Source organism: Corythoichthys intestinalis, chromosome 12 (genome assembly GCF_030265065.1).
Source record: "Corythoichthys intestinalis isolate RoL2023-P3 chromosome 12, ASM3026506v1, whole genome shotgun sequence".
Classification (NCBI taxonomy): domain Eukaryota; kingdom Metazoa; phylum Chordata; class Actinopteri; order Syngnathiformes; family Syngnathidae; genus Corythoichthys; species Corythoichthys intestinalis.
In genome coordinates this window covers 11,588,449-11,610,315 of record NC_080406.1, presented here as the reverse complement: position 1 = coordinate 11,610,315, position 21,867 = coordinate 11,588,449, and the positions used below count along the sequence as shown (strand labels likewise).

The 21,867-nt window shown below is 38.4% G+C and overlaps 1 protein-coding gene across 6 annotated transcripts in view; it reads right to left on the bottom strand.

The window, feature by feature from the left end:
* Positions 1 to 21,867, bottom strand: part of tns1b (tensin 1b) — a 342,679-nt gene that overhangs the window by 299,561 nt on the left and 21,251 nt on the right. Inside the window, exon 1 of one of the 6 annotated variants that reach the window (XM_057852351.1) lies at positions 4,870 to 7,385. The exons of the other annotated variants lie outside the window; for them this stretch is intronic. Within the exon in view, the coding sequence (XP_057708334.1) occupies positions 4,870 to 4,884 (15 nt within the window). The 5' untranslated portion in view covers positions 4,885 to 7,385. Of the gene's footprint in view, positions 1 to 4,869; positions 7,386 to 21,867 lie in introns of those variants that run through there. 6 annotated transcript variants of the gene reach the window in all.

Genomic DNA, 21,867 nt, shown 5'->3' with positions numbered 1-21,867 from the left:
GATCTGCGGCTCCATGCAAGATCTCACACCGTGGCGTCAAAATGTTGGCAATAACGGAGGCCAAACGTTTTCTGTAACTCTTCACAAGCTTTTTACACACTGTTGCTGGTATTTTGGCCCATTCCTCCATGCAGATCTCCTCTAGAGCAGTGATGTTTTGGGGCTGTCGTTGGGCAACACGGACTTTCAACTCCCTCCTCACCCCGTGGCGTCAAAATGATAACAAGAACGGTGAGCAAAAATCCCAGAACCACACGGGGGGACCTAGTGAATGACCTACTGAGAGCTGGGACCACAGTAACAAAGGCTACTATCGGTAACACAATGCGCCGCCAGGGACTCAAATCCTGCACCGCCAGACGTGTCCCCCTGCTGAAGCAGTACACGTCCAGGCCCGTCTGCGGTTCGCTAGAAGAGGACTGGGAGAATGTGTTATGGTCAGATGAAACCAAAATAGAACTTTTTGGTAAAAATACAGGTTCTCGTGTTTGGAGGAGAAAGAATACTGAATTGCATCTGAAGAACACCATACCCACTGTGAAGCATGGGGGTGGAAACATCATGCTTTGGAGCTGTTTTTCTGCAAAAGGACCAGGACGACTGATCTGTGTAAAGGAAAGAATGAATGGGGCCACGTATCGAGAGATTTTGAGTGAAAATCTCCTTCCATCAGCAAGGGCATTGAAGATGACACGTGGCTGGGTCTTTCAGCATGACAATGATCCCAAACACACAGCCAGGGCAACAAAGGAGTGGCTTCGTAAGAAGCATTTCAAGGTCCTGGAGTGGCCTAGCCAGTCTCCAGATCTCAACCCCATAGAAAATCTGTGGAGGGAGTTGAAAGTCTGTGTCGCCCAACGACAGCCCCAAAACATCAGTGCTCTAGAGGAGATCTGCATGGAGGAATGGGCCAAAATACCAGCAACAGTGTGTGAAAAGCTTATGAAGAGTTACAGAAAACGTTTGGCCTCCGTTATTGCCAACAAAGGGTACATAACAAAGTATTGAGATGAACTTTTGGTATTGACCAAATACTTATTTTCCATCATTATTTGCAAATAAATTCTTTAAAAATCAAACAATGTGATTTTCTGTTTTTTTTCCCCCACATTCTGTCTCTCATGGTTGAGGTTTACCCATGTTGACAATTACAGGTCTCGCTAATATTTTCAAGTGGGAGAACTTGCACAATTAGTGGCTGACTAAATACTTATTTGGCCCACTGTATGTTTGTGTATGCATTTGTAATTAAGTTTAGCGCAACAGTTTGTTGAGTTACAGTATGTGTGAGCGATTTGCTATGAGAATTGTAAATATGTTAGCTTTTGTAGCATTTAAGCTAGCAGACTTTTGTGTGACAAATTGGCCTAATCTAATCCACTAAATTTACATATTGTTTAGACTAGATGGACGTTTGAATACCAATCCTTTTTGAACATAAGTGTACATATATGTTACAACTTTACAGATTGTCAAAACTGAAGTAAGTAAAAAGCTTCAAAAAGCACAATTGCTTTGTTTGCTGTCTGTCAAGCTGAACAGCTTCATGTGTAGAGAGGATAGAACCGGTCATGTTAATAAAGGAAAGTAAAAAATAAGATACTGTGAGGTACAATTAGGTACTGTTTGTGCGACTAAAAAGAAAAAAAAAGAAAAAGAAGACTGGAGACAAAATGGCGGATGAAACTCCAGCGTCGTAAAGTCGAAATTGCGTAAGACGAGTACGAGTACGTCGTAACCAGGGGATTACCTGTATTGATCCTTTGTTTTTTTTTCTCAGGGCAGTTTAATTACATTAATTAATTGCAGAATAATTGTTGCCTGTAGATTCTAAATTCACCAGTAGAGGGAGCCAGGCAGAGGCAGTTCATTTTGAACCTGCTTAATAAAAACCTTGACAAGAAACAAGACTTACAGTGCCTTGCAAAAGTATTCGGCCCCCTTGAACCTTGCAACCTTTCGCCACATTTCAGGCTTCAAACATAAAGATATAAAATTTTAATTTTTTTGTCAAGAATCAACAAGAAGTGGGACACAATCGTGAAGTGGAACAAAATTTATTGGATAATTTAAACTTTTTTAACAAATAAAAAACTGAAAAGTGGGGCGTGCAATTTTATTCGGCCCCCTTGCGTTAATACTTTGTAGCGCCACCTTTTCTCCAATTACAGCTGCAAGTCGCTTGGGGTATGTTTCTATCAGTTTTGCACATCGAGAGACTGACATTCTTGCCCATTCTTCCTTGCAAAACAGCTCGAGCTCAGTGAGGTTGGATGGAGAGTGTTTGTGAACAGCAGTCTTCAGCTCTTTCCACAGATTCTCGATTGGATTCAGGTCTGGACTTTGACTTGGCCATTCTAACACCTGGATACGTTTATTTTTGAACCATTCCATTGTAGATTTGGCTTTATGTTTTGGATCATTGTCCTGTTGGAAGATAAATCTCCGTCCCAGTCTCAGGTCTTGTGCAGATACCAACAGGTTTTCTTCCAGAATGTTCCTGTATTTGGCTACATCCATCTTCCCGTCAATTTTAACCATCTTCCCTGTCCCTGCTGAAGAAAAGCAGGCCCAAACCATGATGCTGCCACCACCATGTTTGACAGTGGGGATGGTGTGTTCAGGGTGATGAGCTGTGTTGCTTTTACGCCAAACATATCATTTTGCATTGTGGCCAAAAAGTTCAATTTTGGTTTCATCTGACCAGAGCACCTTCTTCCACATGTTTGGTGTGTCTCCCAGGTGGCTTGTGGCAAACTTTAAACGAGACTTTTTATGGATATCTTTGAGGAATGGCTTTCTTCTTGCCACTCTTCCATAAAGGCCAGATTTGTGCAGTGTACGACTGATTGTTGTCCTATGGACAGACTCTCCCACCCACTCACCTCCCGCCTCTTGGCTGCATCTCTGATCAGTTTTCTCCTTGTTTGAGAAGAACGTTTGGAAGGACGGCCGGGTCTTGGTAGATTTGCAGTGGTCTGATACTCCTTCCATTTCAATATGATGGCTTGCACAGTGCTCCTTGAGATATTTAAAGCTTGGGAAATCTTTTTGTATCCAAATCCGGCTTTAAACTTCTCCACAACAGTATCTCGGACCAGCCTGGTGTGTTCCTTGGTTTTCATAATGCTCTCTGCACTTTAAACAGAACCCTGAGACTATCACAGAGCAGGTGCATTTATACGGAGACTTGATTACACACAGGTGGATTCTATTTATCATCATCGGTCATTTAGGACAACAATGGATCATTCAGAAATCCTCACTGAACTTCTGGAGTGAGTTTGCTGCACTAGAAGTAAAGGGGCCGAATAATATTGCACGCCCCACTTTTCAGTTTTTTATTTGTTAAAAAAGTTTAAATTATCCAATACATGTTGTTCCACTTCACGATTGTGTCCCACTTGTTGTTGATTCTTGACAAAAAAATTTCATATCTTTATGTTTGAAGCCTGAAATGTGGCGAAAGGTTGCAAGATTCAAGGGGGCCGAATACTTTTGCAAGGCACTGTATTTTACAGGATGAAAGCATTATTTTGTTGCGATAAAATTTGCTTCATTCCATTCCCCGCCAATCAAAGTGGAGACTCTCGTTTCCTCTATATCAGGGGTCACCATCTGCCGGGCCGCGGCCCGGTACCGGTCCGTGGCGCATTTGCTACCGGGCCGCACAGAAAAATAATTTATTAATGACCGAATTCTGGCCAAATTAACCCTGTGCCCATGTTTAACACACCAATATCCCTGTCTACTTTAGATACTGTATAATACCACAGGATAGATTAGAATGTCGTCATAGAAATGCATTGATTGGACTGCTACAGTACATCTTGTTTTGTGTATATATCTACGGGCGCTTGTCCTCGATAATAACGTATTTCAAGGCCGCGGGCGCAGCACATTTGTTCCCGAAATAATTAGCGCATGCGCAGAACCGCATCGTTGCAATTTTTGATGGGTTGCAAAATTTGTCAGAACACCAGTCTGTGAAAAAAAGACCCAAATAACACCGGTCCGTGGTGCAATAAAGGTTGGGGACCCCTGCTCTAAATGGTGCGCTAACCTAAAGACATTTGTGAAATACTTAAGTTACAGAGGTGATTTTGCAGAAAACGTGACTATCACAAACAGACTGTCCATGACTATTGTTCATTGGTAAGCAATCAAGCAATAAGCTAATCTTGGTTTTATAGCAACACTGTGTTCCGGTCACAGCTGGTGAATGCTAACCAGATGCGAGCTTTTTTGCTCGTAGGGTGTTATTAATCAGTACAATGGTGTGGTGCTGCCCCTCTGCCTCTTAAGTGGTCCACACTGTGATGAAATTCTGCTGAGCAGTCAATTCATTCCATACTATCTCTGCGCCAGTGTTGATGACGTCATGCTAACAGTTTCCCGCAAGGCCTAATGTCCCCACAAGTCACTGCTTTGAATATTTTGAACACAAAACATTAGCCACATCAGACTATTGTTAATCATATTACCAGCTGCTATGATTAATGTTACCATTGTCTCTTGCCCCTCCCACTATCGATCCATTTTTTTTTTTTTTTTTTTTGTCAGAGTGAGAGCTTGGCCAAGGCGCGTTCATGGCAGAAAGCCATCAGGGATTAAATCAAAGCTCATTTCATTAGTGGTGCAAAGAAGCGTCAGTTCAATCTTGAGTCAGCAGAAGAAAACCTTTTTTGGAGTCCATCAGTTTTTCGGGAGAAGATTAAATCTAATTGGTGGCCAACGCTGCGTCACAGAACACTTATTACGCCAATGTCAAAACAATTGGTGAACCATGAGAACAAACAAAGCTTTTTTCAGCAGAGAACATTAACCACCGACAGGTAAGAATGACATCATGACTTCACTAGTACTCACCAACAAGAAGGACATTGTCGTCTTTGAACACACCTGAAGTCACGTTTCCCCTTTTTTGCTTACAGATCCAAAGTTTTCTTTCACTGGATGAGCTATCCTGGTTGGTGTTCTCCTCTCTGAGACTTTCAGTGACAAAAGAGAGCCCTGTAGTCTGGCACTTATCCTGACATACTTCCTGAGCAGCATTGTTAGGCAGAGGAAAGGAAACACACACACACACGTGTACATGCACACCATGGAAAGCCTCTGTCAGGAAAACAGAACATGGAAAGTAAAAAAAATAAAATATAAAATATCTTTTGGCCTGCACTCCTTTGGCCAAGGTCAGTTTTTTAAGTGGATATCAGGCTGTTTATTCCCTTATTCAAACTTCGAATCTACTGTAGTTGTTGGACAAATAATGTCTCCAGATGTGTTGTACTTGCATATTAGAAATGATCTGCAACTTCTAATCTTACTACAACAAGACTAACCTTTTTTTTCCAGGTAATCAATTCGAAATTATTCGTCAAACTCAGACTTAGGTCTTTTCTGTCAATACTTAACTCCGACATTCCTCAAAGCATTTTTAGAAGGCCTTTGCTCTTCTTCCTTACACACCTTAGCCACTCGCTATGTCAGTAGGGTTCAACTTTTTATATGACATGTCATTTGATGGACACGTCTGTACTATAAGGACACATGAAGACGTCTCACGCGCCCACGTCTGAAATTTACAAGCATAGACTTCAAAATCTATTGACATGACACGGGGCCGATTCGTAGGGGGCCTATTTTCAAAAACAAATTCAAATATTTACAAAACCAAAGCTGCTACCGACCTAAAACCAAAACAGGCACCGACCTTAGCCATATATGAGTCTCCATGAGCAGTGGCATCAAAAAATTCAAAGTCGTTCCTTTATAAAATCCCGATTAATTATTTTCTATATGCAGTGGGGCAAATATGTATTTAGTCAATCACTAATTGTGCAAGTTCTCCCACTTGAAAATATTAGAGAGGCCTGTAATTGTCAACATGGTTAAACCTCAACCACGAGAGACAGAATGTAGAAAAAAAAAACAGAAAATCACATTGTTTGATTTTTAAAGAATTTATTTGCAAATCATGGTGGAAAATAAGTATTGAGTCAATACCAAAAGTTCATCTCAATACTTTGTTATGTACCCTTTGTTAGCAATAACGGAGGCCAAACGAAAAAGAAAAGAAACATTAGCATCTTATAGCATTTAAGCTAGTGGACTTTTGCTAAGTAAGTTGGCTAATTGTTCTTATGTTGTACATAGATCCTCATTTATATATATTTTTTATACCGTTTGAGGCTCAGCTCAGCTATTTTAATTTTTTATGTTCCTATTCGATTACTCGATTATTCGAACTAACTAGTTTATTGATTAATTGACTAGTAAAACAATCGATAGCTGCAGCTCTAGTTAAGACACACAGGACCCTATTTTTATATCAGTTTTGGACTGGTTTTGTCACAATTGACAGGGTTTATTCCATTTCTTTCAACTGATAGCCCTCTATCTAATGGGAGAAGAAACTGGTTTGCTCAGGAGACGATTGATTCACACTGGGTATGAGTAAGTATAACACATAAAGGCTGGGTAGACAATAAAAAAGCATTTGTGTCATTTTATGCCGTAAAAATAGCATGTGGTACAAGGATGCGACAACAAAATAAGAATGTAGACATGAAGAAAAAAAAGGGAACAATGTGAAATGATAGGTTTCATTTTCCAATATGAAAATCAAAAGCAAATGGCAAAGTTCTTTGTAGTAAATTTGAACTGGAATTCGCTTAGATATTAGCTTGTTAGTTTAGCTGTATTGGTTTTGAATTTGGAAATAAAATCCTTTTTTATTAAATATGAAGGGTTCGGTGAATGCACATGTAAGACTCGTGGGTTTCGGTACCTTTAGCAAGGTTAAGAACCACTGCTCGAAAAGGATAGGTAACATAACAACACAAAGCTTTTTTTAAATTAACGATGCACCAATTTACGATTTAATCTTATTACGATTTAAAGTGCATGTGATACGAAAGAGCATGTTTATTTCATAATACACGCGGTATTTTATGCTCCTGAATGATATGGACCGCTTGGATGTGTGTGGAAGCGATTTCTATATTTATTTCGTTTTCTGAATTCCGCGCCATGAAAATGAGTAACTTCCGGGTTCGGTCTCGCATTGTGGAGGAGGGCGCTGTGACGTGTACGGGTGAAGGCCTCCTCTTCACTAAACAGCTGTACTGTTGTGTATGAGGACTAAGGATTCAGCTGATTTTGCGGATTAATACGTTTATTTTTCGCATCACGCCAGCCAAACGGCTGCAGAAAAATCTTGCTTTATAAGGGAGAGGCGTGTGCGCCTTTTTGGAGTTTCAAAAGGTTCCCATTCACCGTGGATATTGGCCAAGCCCTACTACTGTGGGACTATTGGACTTACGAGGAAGTGAATAAAGATCTTGTTTTGTATTATGTCAAATATTAATACAGCGATTACAAAGTAAACACACAAACTTTCTTTAAATAAAGGACTACTTACGTTTGATCATTGATAGACATGTAAAAAGCTCTCCTCATGCACATTAGCTGCACGTTAGCTGCACAACAACTGCAGCCGCCCTCCTCCGGGGAACGAACTGTAAATTGCTCTCCGCCGGGCGGTTTGCCGATCAGCAAAGCCAATCGACAACCCAGTCGTCATGTGAAATGATCCGGGCTAGTTATGTGTGATTTTCCACTTCGAAGACTTTGAAACATCACTCAGTTCGGGTTAGCATGTTGGCTAGCTGTCACGCCTCTTGGTTTGTTTACATTCTCCGAAGCTGGGGAAGGGAAATGGCATATGTCCGATTTAGGTGTCATAAAATATCGTTCGGGAGGTGCGACAGTAAAGGTGAAGTCGACAGTTTTGACCATTGTGGAGTAATTTTGCCATGTCGTCCTAAATAAGTGCATTTTTATTATTTCATATTCCATTTAGCACAAGACTGTTATTTGTCATGACCATGCCATTTATTTAGCTATTGGGGAAAAATACTTGGATAAAAAGAATATCCTGTAAAAATATTGGAGTAGAGAGACTGAAACAATGACATTTTGCGGCTCTATTCGTCGTTTTCCTCATTCTGAATAATTCCCCCTTAATGGGCTGAATAGTAAAACCGATGAGCCCAGTCTCCCGCTGACGTCATCCACCTGTTGGGGACGCTAGAGCCCTATAATGGTAGGCGTGGCTAACAGGCAGATTAAAAAACTAATTTCTCGTCATCTGCGCTTTGCTAAATTCTTGTATATATTCGAATCGCCTCAAAATATGATTCTAATTCACATAATAATGCTATTTAAGACTTTTTTTCTCATGTCGTATGCTCTTTAATCTTAATTTAAATTTATTAATCGATTAAAATCGATTAATAACTTGGTTGTCAACAAATGTAATAATCGATTTTTGCCTGCAGCTATGAGCAGTCCTGTTTGGGTCTTTTGTTTGTCTGCAATGTGAGGCTGCAGGCCAGTGTTTAGAGCAAGAGAGTTCACTGCTAGTCTGCTACACACAAGTTGGGTTGCTGAATCAATAGCTTTGCAAAGTATCGAGAGTTGGACTGTCTTTTGTGTTGTTGTGTTGTGTAGTGTGCCTCTGTCTAAGATAAGTAAATGAAGCCAAGTGTAATGTTTGTATTCTTTGTTGATGGTACGTTACGAGTTAGCACGGAGCGCTAAGGAAGTTAGCGATTATGAAAATCAGTGTCGTAAGTGTCCGTTTGTATTGTTTTCGGGGGTAGCATATTAGCACTTTAGTTATTGTTAAATGATAACGTCTCATTTCTTTTTGTAAACAAACCACACACATAAACCCCTTCATATAACAGCTTAGAGTTTCTTTCAACACAAGCTCTCATTGAAACCAAATAGTCATACAAGAGAGAGTGCTTTGAAATTGGATTTGGGTTTTATTTATAAACAACTGTTTGATAAAGAAAACCGATTCATTACAGCCTGCCTCCTACTTATTTGATTTTGTTGTTTAGTTTGTTTAAAGAAAATAAATGGGTAATTGACACAATTTATACCATCGCTTTGCTCAGAAAATAAATGTCAATCAGCAGCATTTTTTTTTTTTTTAATAGGACTTTTCTCTTATTTGTGTACTGAGAAATTCTTTTTATGTTTAATACTAAGAATCAAATAGAAACTTTAACAAGTTTGAAATACAGTGGGGCAAATAAGTATTTAGTCAACCACTAAATGTGCAAGTTGTCCCACTTGAAAATATTAGAGAGGCCTGTAATTGTCAACATGGGTAAACCTCAACCATGAGAGACAGAATGTGGAGAAAAATAACAGAAAATCACATTGTTTGATTTGTAAAAAAAAATATTTGCAAATCATTGTGGAAAATAGGTATTTGGTCAATACCAAAATTTCATCTCAATACTTTGTTATGTACCTTTTGTTGGCAATAACGGAGGCCAAACGTTTTCTGTAACTTCTGTAACGTGTTCTGTAAGCTTTTCACACACTGTTGCTGGTATTTTGGCCCATTCCTCCATGCATATCTCCTCTAGAGCAGTGATGTTATGGGGCTGTCGTTGGGCAACCCGGACTTTCAACTCCCTCCACAGATTTTCTATGGGGTTGAGATCTGGAGACTGGCTAGGGCACTCCAGGACCTTGAAATGCTTCTTACGAAGCCACTCCTTTGTTGCCCTAGCTGTGAGTTTGGGATCATTGTCATGCTGAAAAATCCGGCTACGTCTCATCTTCAATGCCCTTGCTGATGGAAGGAGATTTTCACTCAAAATCTCGATATGTGGCCCCATTCATTCTTTCCTTTACACAGATCAGTCGTCCTGGTCCCTTTGCAGAAAAACAGCCACAAAGCATGATGTTTCCACCCCCATGCTTCACAGTGGGTATGGTGTTCTTCGGATGCAATTCAGTATTCTTTCTCCTCCAAACATGAGAACCTGTGTTTCTACCAAAATGTTCTATTTTGGTTACATCTGACTATAACCCATTCTCCCAGTCCTCTTCTGGATCATCCAAATGCTCTCTAGCGAACCACAGACGGGCCTGGACGTGTACTTTCTTCAGCAGGGGGACACGTCTGGCAGTGCAGGATTTGCATTCCTGGCGGCGCATTGTGTTACTGATAGTAGCCTTTGTTGCTGTGGTCCCAGCTCTCTGTAGGTCATTCACTAGGTCCCTCCATGTGGTTCTGGGATTTTTGCTCACCATTCTTGTTATCATTTTGACGCCACGGGGTGAGATCTGGCATGGAGCCCCAGATCAAGAGAGATTATCAGTGGCCTTGTATGTCTTCCATTTTCTAATAATTGCTCCCACAGTTGATTTCTTTACACCAAGCGTTTTAACTATTGCAGATTCAGTCTTCCCAGCCTGGTGCAGATCTACAATTTTGTCTCTGGTGTCCTTCGACAGCTCTTTGGCCTTGGCCATAGTGGAGTTTGGGGTGTGACTGACTGAGTTGTGGACAGGTGTCTTTTATATTAATACATTAATACAGGTAACCATTGGAGCCCCGTTATGACCTCGTTAGAAGAAGTTAGACCTCTTTGACTGCCAGAAATCTTGCTTGTTTGTAGGTGACCAAATACTTATTTTCCACTCTAATTTGGAAATAAATTCTTTAAAAATCAAACAATGTGATTTTCTGTTTTTTTTCCACATTCTGTCTCTCATGGTTGAGGTTTACCCATGTTGACAATTACAGGCCTCTCTAATCTTTTCAAGTAGGAGAACTTGCACAATTGGTGGTTGACTAAATACTTATTTGCCCCACTGTACTTAAAACAGTACAGTTGTAGACTACAGTAAAGTCAGGAAGCTGTAATAAAATATTATTTTTGAAGGAAACAGTCCTCCATTTATCCGATTAATATTGATTAATCGTTTAATTAATCGTCTGATTAATCGATTATAAAAAAATAATAAAATAATAATAATAATCGTTAGTTGCAGTCCTATTTGAAATCTAAAAAAACAAAACAAAAAAAGATCAGTCCTGGGCACCAGTTTGACCGCTCAAACAGAAATTTGGTGGACATGTCTACGAATACACGAAAATCTTTCAAGGACCAAAGCCCAGAGTTCAAAAAGAAATGATACATACTTATTTTAAGCTTTAAGTTTTTTCCCACCATTTGAAGGATTTCTACAAACCGCAATAAAAAGAGGGTCTGAGGGCCCATTCATTATTGTTCACAACTTGAATCGTCGTGTCATTAATGTTCTTTCATGTGCAATACATATTTTAAAAATAGCTTGAGGCACATATAAACATATATTGAGAATGATTATCCATACGGTGAAAAAGTAACATGTGTAATCTAAACATTGTGAAGCCGCAGGCGAAACCAACACAGACTTCATTCTCCACAAAGCCCACCAAAGCCTGCCTCGGCTGCATCAAAGTGCTTGTTGTGTGCTTAGGTTTTAACATGGGGGGGCGACTTTCGGAGGGATTGTTATCACTCCTTTAAGTGCTAAGCCATGAGAGAAGCCTCTGATGACCGTTGCCAACGGGAGTGCTCTGAAGTGTCTGCACTATGCCAGCGGCGCTCCGTGGCCTGGTGTGATAAGGCTGGAAAAATGGAAGGCCCTGGGAGGCCCTTGTTGCATTAGCTCACACTTGTCATCGGGGACTGACTCTCATGTTAGAAAGAGGAGGCGGGACGTGCAAAAAAAGACATATAAGAAGACTGTCTGCCCCCTGTTGGCCTCTCTTCAGTATCAAGAGTTGAACTAGTATCCCAAAACGTAGTTTCAAACTCATCTTAACCTAACCCTAAAAACAGGTTTTTGATTTTGGCTAAAGGTACAAGTTCAAAAGTGTATGAACAACCCAAAGTTACAATTTACTTCAGTGATCTGCAAATAAAATTAAAATATTTTGACTTTTTGACTGACTTTTGTCTCACTTTTTCAGGGTTAGACCATAAGCAGATTTTAAGGGGGGGGGGGGCAGGCCTTCCCTGGTGGCCTAAAAGTGTCATTGCATATAATTGACTTTCCCATATACTGTATATATATATATATATATATATATATATGAATAAATAAATAAAAGTTGTAAAGCAATAAAACTACCAACAATTAATGAAATGGACAAAAAAAAAACTAATTTAACAGGTCAAAATTATTTTTCGGACAGATGATGTGACTGGGAATTTAGACGGTCATTTGCTTTGCATATAATCTAAAAAAAAATTTTTTTAAATAGGGGAGGGCAATTTCATTTTTCTAACCATTTTTTTCTTTGATTGAATTTTTTCTTCTTTTTTTTTTTTTTTTTTTTTTTTTTTGATTGAAGCACCTTTTGGGGGGATTAAATGATTTAGACACAAATGTCCTACCCCAAAACTTTTTCCATGATTGAAATTGAAATTTTTCTTTTTTTTTTTGATTGAAGTGATTTTTCTTTTTGAAAATATATATATATATTTGAAGCAACTAATTTTTTGATTGACTAAGACAAAAATGTCCTAGCCAAAATGTGGCCTAAACACAAATCAACATTACTTCAATCCAAAAAGTTGCTTCAATTAAAAAAACAAAGAAAAATACCTTTCACATGCACTGTTTTATTAGTTTTAAACTTATTTTTGCATTCAAACACATTTTTTTTTATTTTTTTTTTTTAATTGAAGCAACTTTTTTTGGTTGAAAATATATATTTTGATTGAAGCAATTTTTTTTTTTTATTGAAGCAACTTTTTTGGATTGAATAATAAAAATACAAATCTACCTCCATATGGTTCCGCCCAGAGGGATACGATTTTTGACTGGGGTAACTACATTGGCACGACACCGGCGGGCGTACCATATTAAATGGATGACGATCATGGCGAAAACTATTGCCTAAGCAGCTTGATTTAGAATTCCCTTCAAGAATGATGGGAAACAAAAAAACACTCATTGTCAACTTATTCTTATAAAAATATTCTTGTAAGTTAATTTTATTGTTGACACTGCATTTCGGGGTCATCAACATGTAGTGCCCCCCCGCCCCAAAAGTCAAACTCCGCCTATGGGTTAGACCAGGGGTGTCCAAACTTTTTGCAAAGGGGGCCAGATTTGGTGTGGTAAAAATTTGGGGGGCCGACCTTGGCTGATGTCCTTTATGTCGAACAATATATTTAAGCAAATTTTAGCAATCCATTCTGTGTGTCATATTTGCTTTATTATTTTTATAATTAATAATTTCAACAATCTCGCAACTAACCTTTGTGGCGTTCTCTTTCGACTCTCGGGCTCTTGCGAAATACTGCTGCCGTGAAATTAAACTAGCTTCAAGTTGCTTCAATTTCTCGCTACGGATCTTCCCTGTAATCTTGTACATTTCAGCGTGTCTTGTTTGGTAATATCGGCTCACCTTGAATTCTTTAAAAACAGCAACTGTCTTTTTGCAAATGAGGCAGACAGTTGTTGCGTATTTTAGTGAAGAAACAGTCCAATTTCCACCTATCCTTGAAGCGTCGGCCGTCGCAGTCAACGTTTTTTTGTTGTTGTTGATTGTCGCCATTTTAGAAAATTGGGAGTAAAGGCCACACGGGGTATTGTTGCTTAGAGTGCTGCTGCCTTTTCGTGGGTAAATGAGGAGCAGCATTGAGTGTGTAAGATACTTCATATGCTGGTAGCAGTACTGCTGACCAATTTAATAAGTCTGTGTGCGGGCCAGACGTTATTGATTTTATGACAGAGGTTGGGAGCCGGATGAAATTTGACCACGGGCCGCATTTGGCCCCCGGGCCGGACTTTGGACATGTCTGGAGTACACAAATTGACAGATAGCGAACAACAGAAGCTCCAAAGAGGAATCAGACGTTGAGGCAAAGTTGAATGGGCTTTACTGTAGTTATCAATTCTCTTGACAGGAGCACATTTCTGATTATTGTAAAACTGAAAATAATAAACATTGTGTCAATAACTTGCACAAGTCACAAAATAACACAAAGTATACACACACGTGTCCATTTGAGCAGTAGCACTAGACAAATTAGCTCACAAGCAACAAATAATGTTACTACATTGCACCATATATATAAACAAAATGAAATGTACATCACCAATAATTACACAACGCTCATGAATATATACAAAGAAGGAATGCAACTCACAAGCGATGCATGTATAAGACAAACAGTGTGATGAGACTGCGAGAACTGCCACTGAAAACTGGATGCAGACGTTAGCTGGTCTGTAAAGGTATGCATGGTATGAGTTTGCGTCGACATATAATCACGTCAGCAGAGCGTGCTGAAACCCATAAAATCAGTCGCACCGAAGCGCCAGCAGAGGGCGACAAAACACCAAAAAAACACAAGTAACAAGTGGACACGACACTGTGCTGTCATTGTAATCTGTTTGAGCTGGGCATGTGCGTTAAATGCGTCAAATATTTTAACGTGATTAATTTTTAAAAATTAATTATCGCCCCTTAACGCGATAAATTTGACAGCCCTATTAAATATATATATATATTAGACTGTCCCAAAAAAGATTATTTTTCTCCCGATTGGTCGACTAGTCAATTTTTTTTTTTATAGTCGCAAGTCTACAAGGACAACGCCAACTTGGTGATGATAATGCACATTCAGCAAGAAAACAGCACATTATTTTCAATTAATTGTACCCACCCGGAAGGCCACGAATTGTATGTTAAAAAAAAAAAAAAAAAAAAAGTTGCCTGAGAGTTTATGATGACGCTCGCCACGCTAAATACTCATGCTAATAAGAATGCAAATGCTATGCTAACGCACGGAGCCACGTAGCCAATCATTATCGCTTTTGTAACGGCGTCACCATCCCATCCCTACGCCCCCTATCGCTCTGCTCTACCCAGACAGCTGTGACAAAATTAGACAACTCGCGTTTCATTCAACCAAAGTGTAGTAACGCGCCCCTTCACATCCTCAGTAACGGTAACGGCAGTACAAAGATGGGAAAAGCAATTAATTAGATTAGGGCTGCAGGTATCGATTATTTTAGTAGTTGATTAATCTATGAACTAGTTAGTTCGAATTATCGAGTAATCAGATTACGAACATAAAATTTTTTATTTATTTATTTATTTTCCCTTCAGGCATGAATCCGAACAAACATACAGCATTTATATGTGTTTACAATTAATTCAACCCGAAAAGAAAAGGGCAGACGGGAGAAGCCGAAGCTTATTGAAACTCGCCCCCAGTATACCATATACGACGCAGAAAATATCGAATAACAATTTTTGACACTCAGATTTGGTAGTGTGAATTTGGTGGTGAATGATGAAAATACCTGAGTTTAGCCTCAAACGGTATTAAAAATAAATAAATAAATGAGGGTCTTTGAACAACAAAGGAACAATTGGCTAACATAGCAAATCTTCGCTAGCTTAAATGCTATAAAATGCTAAAAAAAAAAAAAAAAAAATTACAATGCTCTTAACAAATTGTTCAAACACATATTCCCACAAAAACTGCTAAATACATCTATAAACAGGGGTGCACATAAGTGGTCCGCATGCGTACTGGACGTAGACAAACGCACTGGCTCTCACCGGCTTCCATACGCGGACACGAGAAAATAACTTCTCAAAATGTCGAAGAAGCAGGCCACACTGAGTAATTACTTCCGTGTTCCCCCACCCCCGTCAAAAGACAGACAGACGACAGAGACATCACCGGAGCTACCGAAAAAAAGGACTTTTGCTGAAAAGTGGCTACAGGAGGTACCATGGCTAGAAGCAAATGATGCTCGCACAGAAATGCGGTACAAAATGTGCCGTGAGAATCCCAATGTCGCCGATAAGAGCAGCGCATTTTATGTAGGGTCAAAGAATTTCAGCCATCCAAACTTTGAAAAGCACGAAAAAAACAGAGCATGTGGCAATTATGCAAACTATCAATGTCAAACAGGACCCCACTCGCCCTATGGACAAGTGGCGGAATAGGGCGGAATAAAGGTAATGAACAGCGACATGCACTGACAAACGTGTTTTTGCTCGCATTTTACGAAGCTAAACATGCACGTTTAATGAGGTCTTATGAGGAGGACATCTCCCTTTTAAAAAGGCTTGGAGTTAATGTGGAAGCCGCATAATGCCCTTTATTTTGAATCGGTGCTTTTTATTTCTTTACATTTCACTTCAAAGTAATGGCAATTTTGTTGTGCCAGTTGATGTTAATCAAGCATTAATTGATAATATAATTAATTAAAGTTAATTGGCCCTAAGTAAAGCTTGTCATAAATTTATCGCATCAGGCGGGTCGGCTCTCAAGCTCAATGAGGACCAAGTCACATCTCCAGGTCCTCCTCTGAGAACCTGGGCAAAAAAATTTTGTGCACCCCTGTCTATAAACTAAATTACGAATGCATTAAAATCCACCCAAATAAATTAAAATAAATGTAAACACTTTCAAAACAACCCATTACAACGCCACTTTAATTAAATGAATACTCGAAGCAGCCAAATTTAATTCGAAGCTTATTGAAAAAAATAATACCATTACAGACGGTGTTATATTCTAACTGCGTTATTAACAACACTAATCATTGTAGTATTTTTTTGTTTGTTTTGTTTTCCCTGTTTCATTGCATGAAGAGCCTTCAGAAGTCATAAAAGTATATTGTTTGAAAAGTAACTCCAAAAGAATACTAAACTAAGTACGACATTGGAAATCCTCCCCTCGGGTCTGATCACAGGTGGCTAATGCCTCTGCAGGTAAATGGAGAAAATACCTCAATTTTAGGCTTAGCTTTAGCCATTATGCAGTCATTGACTTTTTATGAGATAGAGAAGCTATTGTTTCATAATCATATGTTAAATAATGTTGACAGTAATTACAGTAAATAAGGTTCAGTTCAAGAGACTGGCAATTACAGCTGTTGAACACATTACACTTTTTAATGCATCTAAAATTCAAACTAAAAATATATTGCACATTCATTATTAGAGCTGGGAATCTTTGGGCACCTAACGATTCGATTACGATTACGATTCAGAGGCTCCGATTCGATTATAAAACGATTATTGATGCACCCCCCTCCTTTTTTTTCCTCTTTTTTTTAAAAAATGTTTTGTACATTAGTTCCAAAATTGTTCAAAAATACTCTCAGGCTAAACCACACTACTATTTCAGTATCAAGTTAACATATAGCAGTAAACAAATATACAAAAAATAACATTAAATAAAAAACTCCAGTCCCCATTCTGTATCAGCAGCTTTAAACTACATTCAATTAATTTAATGTTGTGAATCAACCGTTAAATTTGTTAAAATTGCTCCCGTTATTCCATAATTTCCCTTTTGTCTACTTTCGACATGTGAAAGTTTTAAAACTATTTTAAAGATAGATTCAAGTCAATATTTTACCGATTTAGGAGTATTTTAGATAAAAAGTTAATTAGGTTTGCTTGGAAGGTTCGCTACAACAGCCTTGCAGGGAAGTGTACTGCTTTAAGATGGCGGCCGTTTATAACGACCGCATCTAGCTTTTTGTAGATGTGCTGCTAACACTACCAAATCTATAATGCATCTAGTCCTATATAAATGATATCCACCGTAACATTATATGGATGTACAGCTTTTCGGCAGCAGTCAGGTATGTTGTTGTGTTTTTTTATCTCGTTGCATGAGTTGAGCAGTGGCATTACCCGAGGGGCCGGGTAATGGGAAGCATGATGTTTAGCTACTCTCGCTCCGTTCCGTTCCGAGTGTTGTGTACTTCCGCTTTACTTCGCATATTTCAATAATCGGAATTTGGATGTTTGTGAATCGTTCTCGAATCTTCCAAGGCTGAATCGCGAATAATCTAAGAATCGGAAATTTTGCACACCACTATTCATTGTACTGTATAATATCATATTAGAGCTGTGAAATATACACTGTAGATATACAGCATTAATATGTTATTTTCATGTTGCTGTTAGAAAGGGCCGTGCAGAGACCGATGGGGCAGGTGGTCATAGATCAAAAGAGGCACATGAACCAAAATTTAATACACCTTACAACAACATAACTTCCAGTTTAACTACCTTTACAGTATAATTGGCTGTGACTGTGCCAGACTTTAATTTGGAGGGGGAAACAGTGAATAGAAATCAACACAGTCATCAACACTTTCTGGCTGTGACTCAATCAGTCTTTGCCTCTTCCTTCAACCTCTATATCAAAACTTCCTTACTCAACTTGTTTTTCATCTGAGAACAAACCAAATTAGATGTTCACTGAGCCACCATCAGCACTGTTTTTTCAAAACTATTATTTCATTATTAAAGAACTTAAAGATGTGTACCTTTCTCGATAACGTTGTGAAGGGAACGGACAAATATGATTGCCTATTGAGAGTATAGACACATGGGTGGAAATGAATGAATGAATGAAATATTTATTGTCATCATCATCGGTATCATTGACAATCATTGACAATTACAAAATGTGATATGATTTGCCCGAAGGAAGAAAGAACCGAAGAAAAAAGACAAAGGCAGACGGAAGGAAGCATAAGCTTATCATTTTAATTTTCTAAAGACGCACAATAAGACATGGTACAGTTACATACATCACATGGCCACAAACTTTACAATAACACAATCAACAATCTGGGTTTACAATAACTCAGCGTCCAGTCAAGCAGCTCTCGTGCACAAGATTAGTGGTCTGAGTTTCAGGGCGTACAAGGTTATGGCTTTGTCATTGTCCCTGATATTCTAGCATCTATTTGCTGTGGGAACATTTTATTGTGGCTATGTGTGTGGCAAAAATGTTATGTGTTATCACAGCTGGTGTGAGTAGCGACTCAAAATGCTTTTCTTATAAGTCTCTTTAAAGCAGGGGTCCCCAAACTTTTTCCTGTGAGGGCCACATAACTTTTCCCTTCTCTAATGGGGGGCCGGGGTCAGTTTGTAACAGAAAAGGTGTGACGATTGCAGGAGTGCCTAAATGTAAAAATTAGGGCTTTAAAACAATTAAAAATTTTTATCGAGTTAATTACAGATTAAAAATTAATTAATCGTAATTAATCGCAATTCAAACCATCTCTGAAATATGCCATATTTTTCAGTAAATTATTGTTGGAATGGAAAAATAAGACAAGATGGATATATACATTCAACATACAGTACATAAGTACTGTATTTGTTTATGATAAAAATAAATCAACAAGATGGCATTAACATTTTTAACATTCTGTTGAAGCGATCCATGGATAGAAAGACTTGTAGTTAAAGATGTCACGATCGATCGGGATGCCGATCGATCGGGTCCGATCACGTCATTTTGAAAGTATCGGAATCGGCAAAAAAATATCGGACATGCCTTTTTTAACATATATATATATATATATATATATATATTTTTTTTTTTTTTTTATTTAAATCGTTTTCTAATTGTATTTAACGTTACAGACAAAATGTCTTACACTCATCCATAGTAGTTTTGGCTTAAAGTAGGGCTATCAAATTTATCCCATTAACGGCGATAATTAATTTTTTTAAATTAATCACGTTAAGTAATTAACGCATGCGCTGCACGACCCACTCACGCATTGTCGCGTTCAATCTATAAAGACGCCGTTTTACCTATAGATAGCGCTAAAAGGCAGCGTATAATGAATAGAGAGAATTTTAACAGCCTTTGGAGCCATTTTTTATGTGGCTAAAGCCTTACAAGTTACAATACCTCTCTCAGCAATTAAAAATAACGTGGGAGGTAATGTGGGGAAGAAAGGTAGTAGTTGATCATTTTCTTAACACAATATATTCTTTCCCAACGCAGAGAAGATATATCAATTGGTAGCACTAAGCACAGTCATGGTTGCACTTCCCATCATGCATTTGGGCATGGCTACAGTATCATTTACTGAAAGCTCAACAAATACACTACATGGCAATATTTAGTCACAATATACATAGTCACATTTATCTTTTAAGAATTACAAGTCTTTCTATCCGTGGATCCCTCTCACAGAAAGAATGTTAATAATGTAAATGCCATCTTGAGTGTTATGTACTGTATGTTGAATGTATATATTCGTCCGAGTTTTATTCATTTTTTTTCTTAATGCATTGCCAAAATGTATATGATCGGGAAAAATTATCGGGAATGATCGGAATTGAGTCGGGAGCAAAAAAAAAAAAAAAAAAAGCAATCGGATCAGGAAATATCGAGATCGGCAGATACTCAAACTAAAACGATCGGGATCGGATCGGGAGCAAAAAAACATGATCGGAACAACCCTAATTGTAGTTCTTAAAAGATAAATGTTCGTACAAGTTATAGAAATTTTATATTAAAACCCCTCTTAAGGTTTTTGTTTTGATAAGATTTGTAAAATTTTCAATCAAAAAATAAATTAGTAGCCTGCCACTGTTGATGTCAATAATTACACAATGCTCATGGGTGCTTAAGCCCATAAAATCAGTCGCACCCACCCAGCAGAGGGCGACAAAACTCCAAAAAACACATGTAGCAAGTTGACATTGCACTGTGCTGTCATTTTAATCTGTTTGAGCCGGGCATGTGCGTTAAATTGCGTCAAATATTTTAAAGTGATTAAATAAAAAATTAATTTCTGCCTGTTAACGCGATAATTTTGACAGCCCTAGTAAAATGTACTGTTTTTCAGAAAGCCACAGTCAAATAACCCTCTCCGAATTCTTCACGGAACAAAAGTAAATAAAATAAAAATAATAATATAATATAATAAAATAAAATAATAAATATTAATAACACTATTAATTAAACAGATAATAACCAAATAACACTCTCTGGGTTCTTCACAGAAAAAAAGCAGGAAATAAATAACACTATTGAGAAAAAAAAAAGCCTTGGGGCAGGGGTCAATTCATTATTAAAGTAGAAAACTATATAAGAGAAAATTACATTTTATTTTTTAAAAATCCCTATAATAAACCTGGTGTAAGAATTTTCACTACAGCATTTGATTAAACACAGTTCAATAGGGTAACACCGTTTGTTTTCAACCACCAGATATCCTCAGTCTCCTCACCACACACCCAGGTCTCAGAGAAATAGCGTGCAGGTGGAAGGGGGGGGGGGGGGGGGGGGGCGCTTTTAATTTTTTTTTTTTTTTTTTAAAGCTGTTTTCAGTGTTCAAGTAAAGAAGTCAGTGGCGTGCCTGCACAGTCGACCAGCACACACATACGCACAAAAAAAGCCCAGTCAAAAGGGGCACTTTGGGCATGTAGGGGCAAAGGGGCAGGTGCTCAAGCACCCTCCGACCCCCCCCCGCACGTGGCCTGCTGTTAGATTTCATGCTTTAACTTTGATAATGCTCAATTTTGGGGTGCTGAATACTTCAAAATGAATTGAAGGGCTTAAAATTGAATAATTTTTGATTAACGCCCAAACTAAAGGATTAAACAACGTTCATTTCTGTGTACTGAAGCTGGATTTTCAAATATTTTACAAAAACATGCCATTGTTTTTGGGCTAGCTGTCTGGAAGATGGATTGCGTTCCCTGCTGGTTGTTTGGATTCTTTTATTACGCTCTCCCACTGACTGAAATGTTTTGCCACAACAGCAGTCTGCTGTGGCAATTTGAGAGATTTTTTTAATCAGCATAGCACGTTGCTGAGGTTCTCAAACTAGGGTGCCGAGAATGCTGGTCAACCACAAACTGGAATAATTTAAATACATTCATTAATATGTTTTATTTTATTCTTATATTTATTTTTCAATTGCATACAAATACATGGGACCAATTATGAGGAGTTCATAGCAAAAAGGCCCTAAAGGCAAGTTTCAGAAACCTTGACATACTATGCAAGTTACAATACAATACAATATAACTGCAGAAAGGACAGATTCCCTCAATTGAGGTCATCTGGGTTATTTTTTCTACTGCCTGGGAATGTCTTCTTGGAAGCAACTTAAAGGATTTTGTGTCTGATGCGTTAAAGACGCTGCAATTTAGCCAAACCTGCAGTTAATCTTTGTTTAAAAAATATCTAA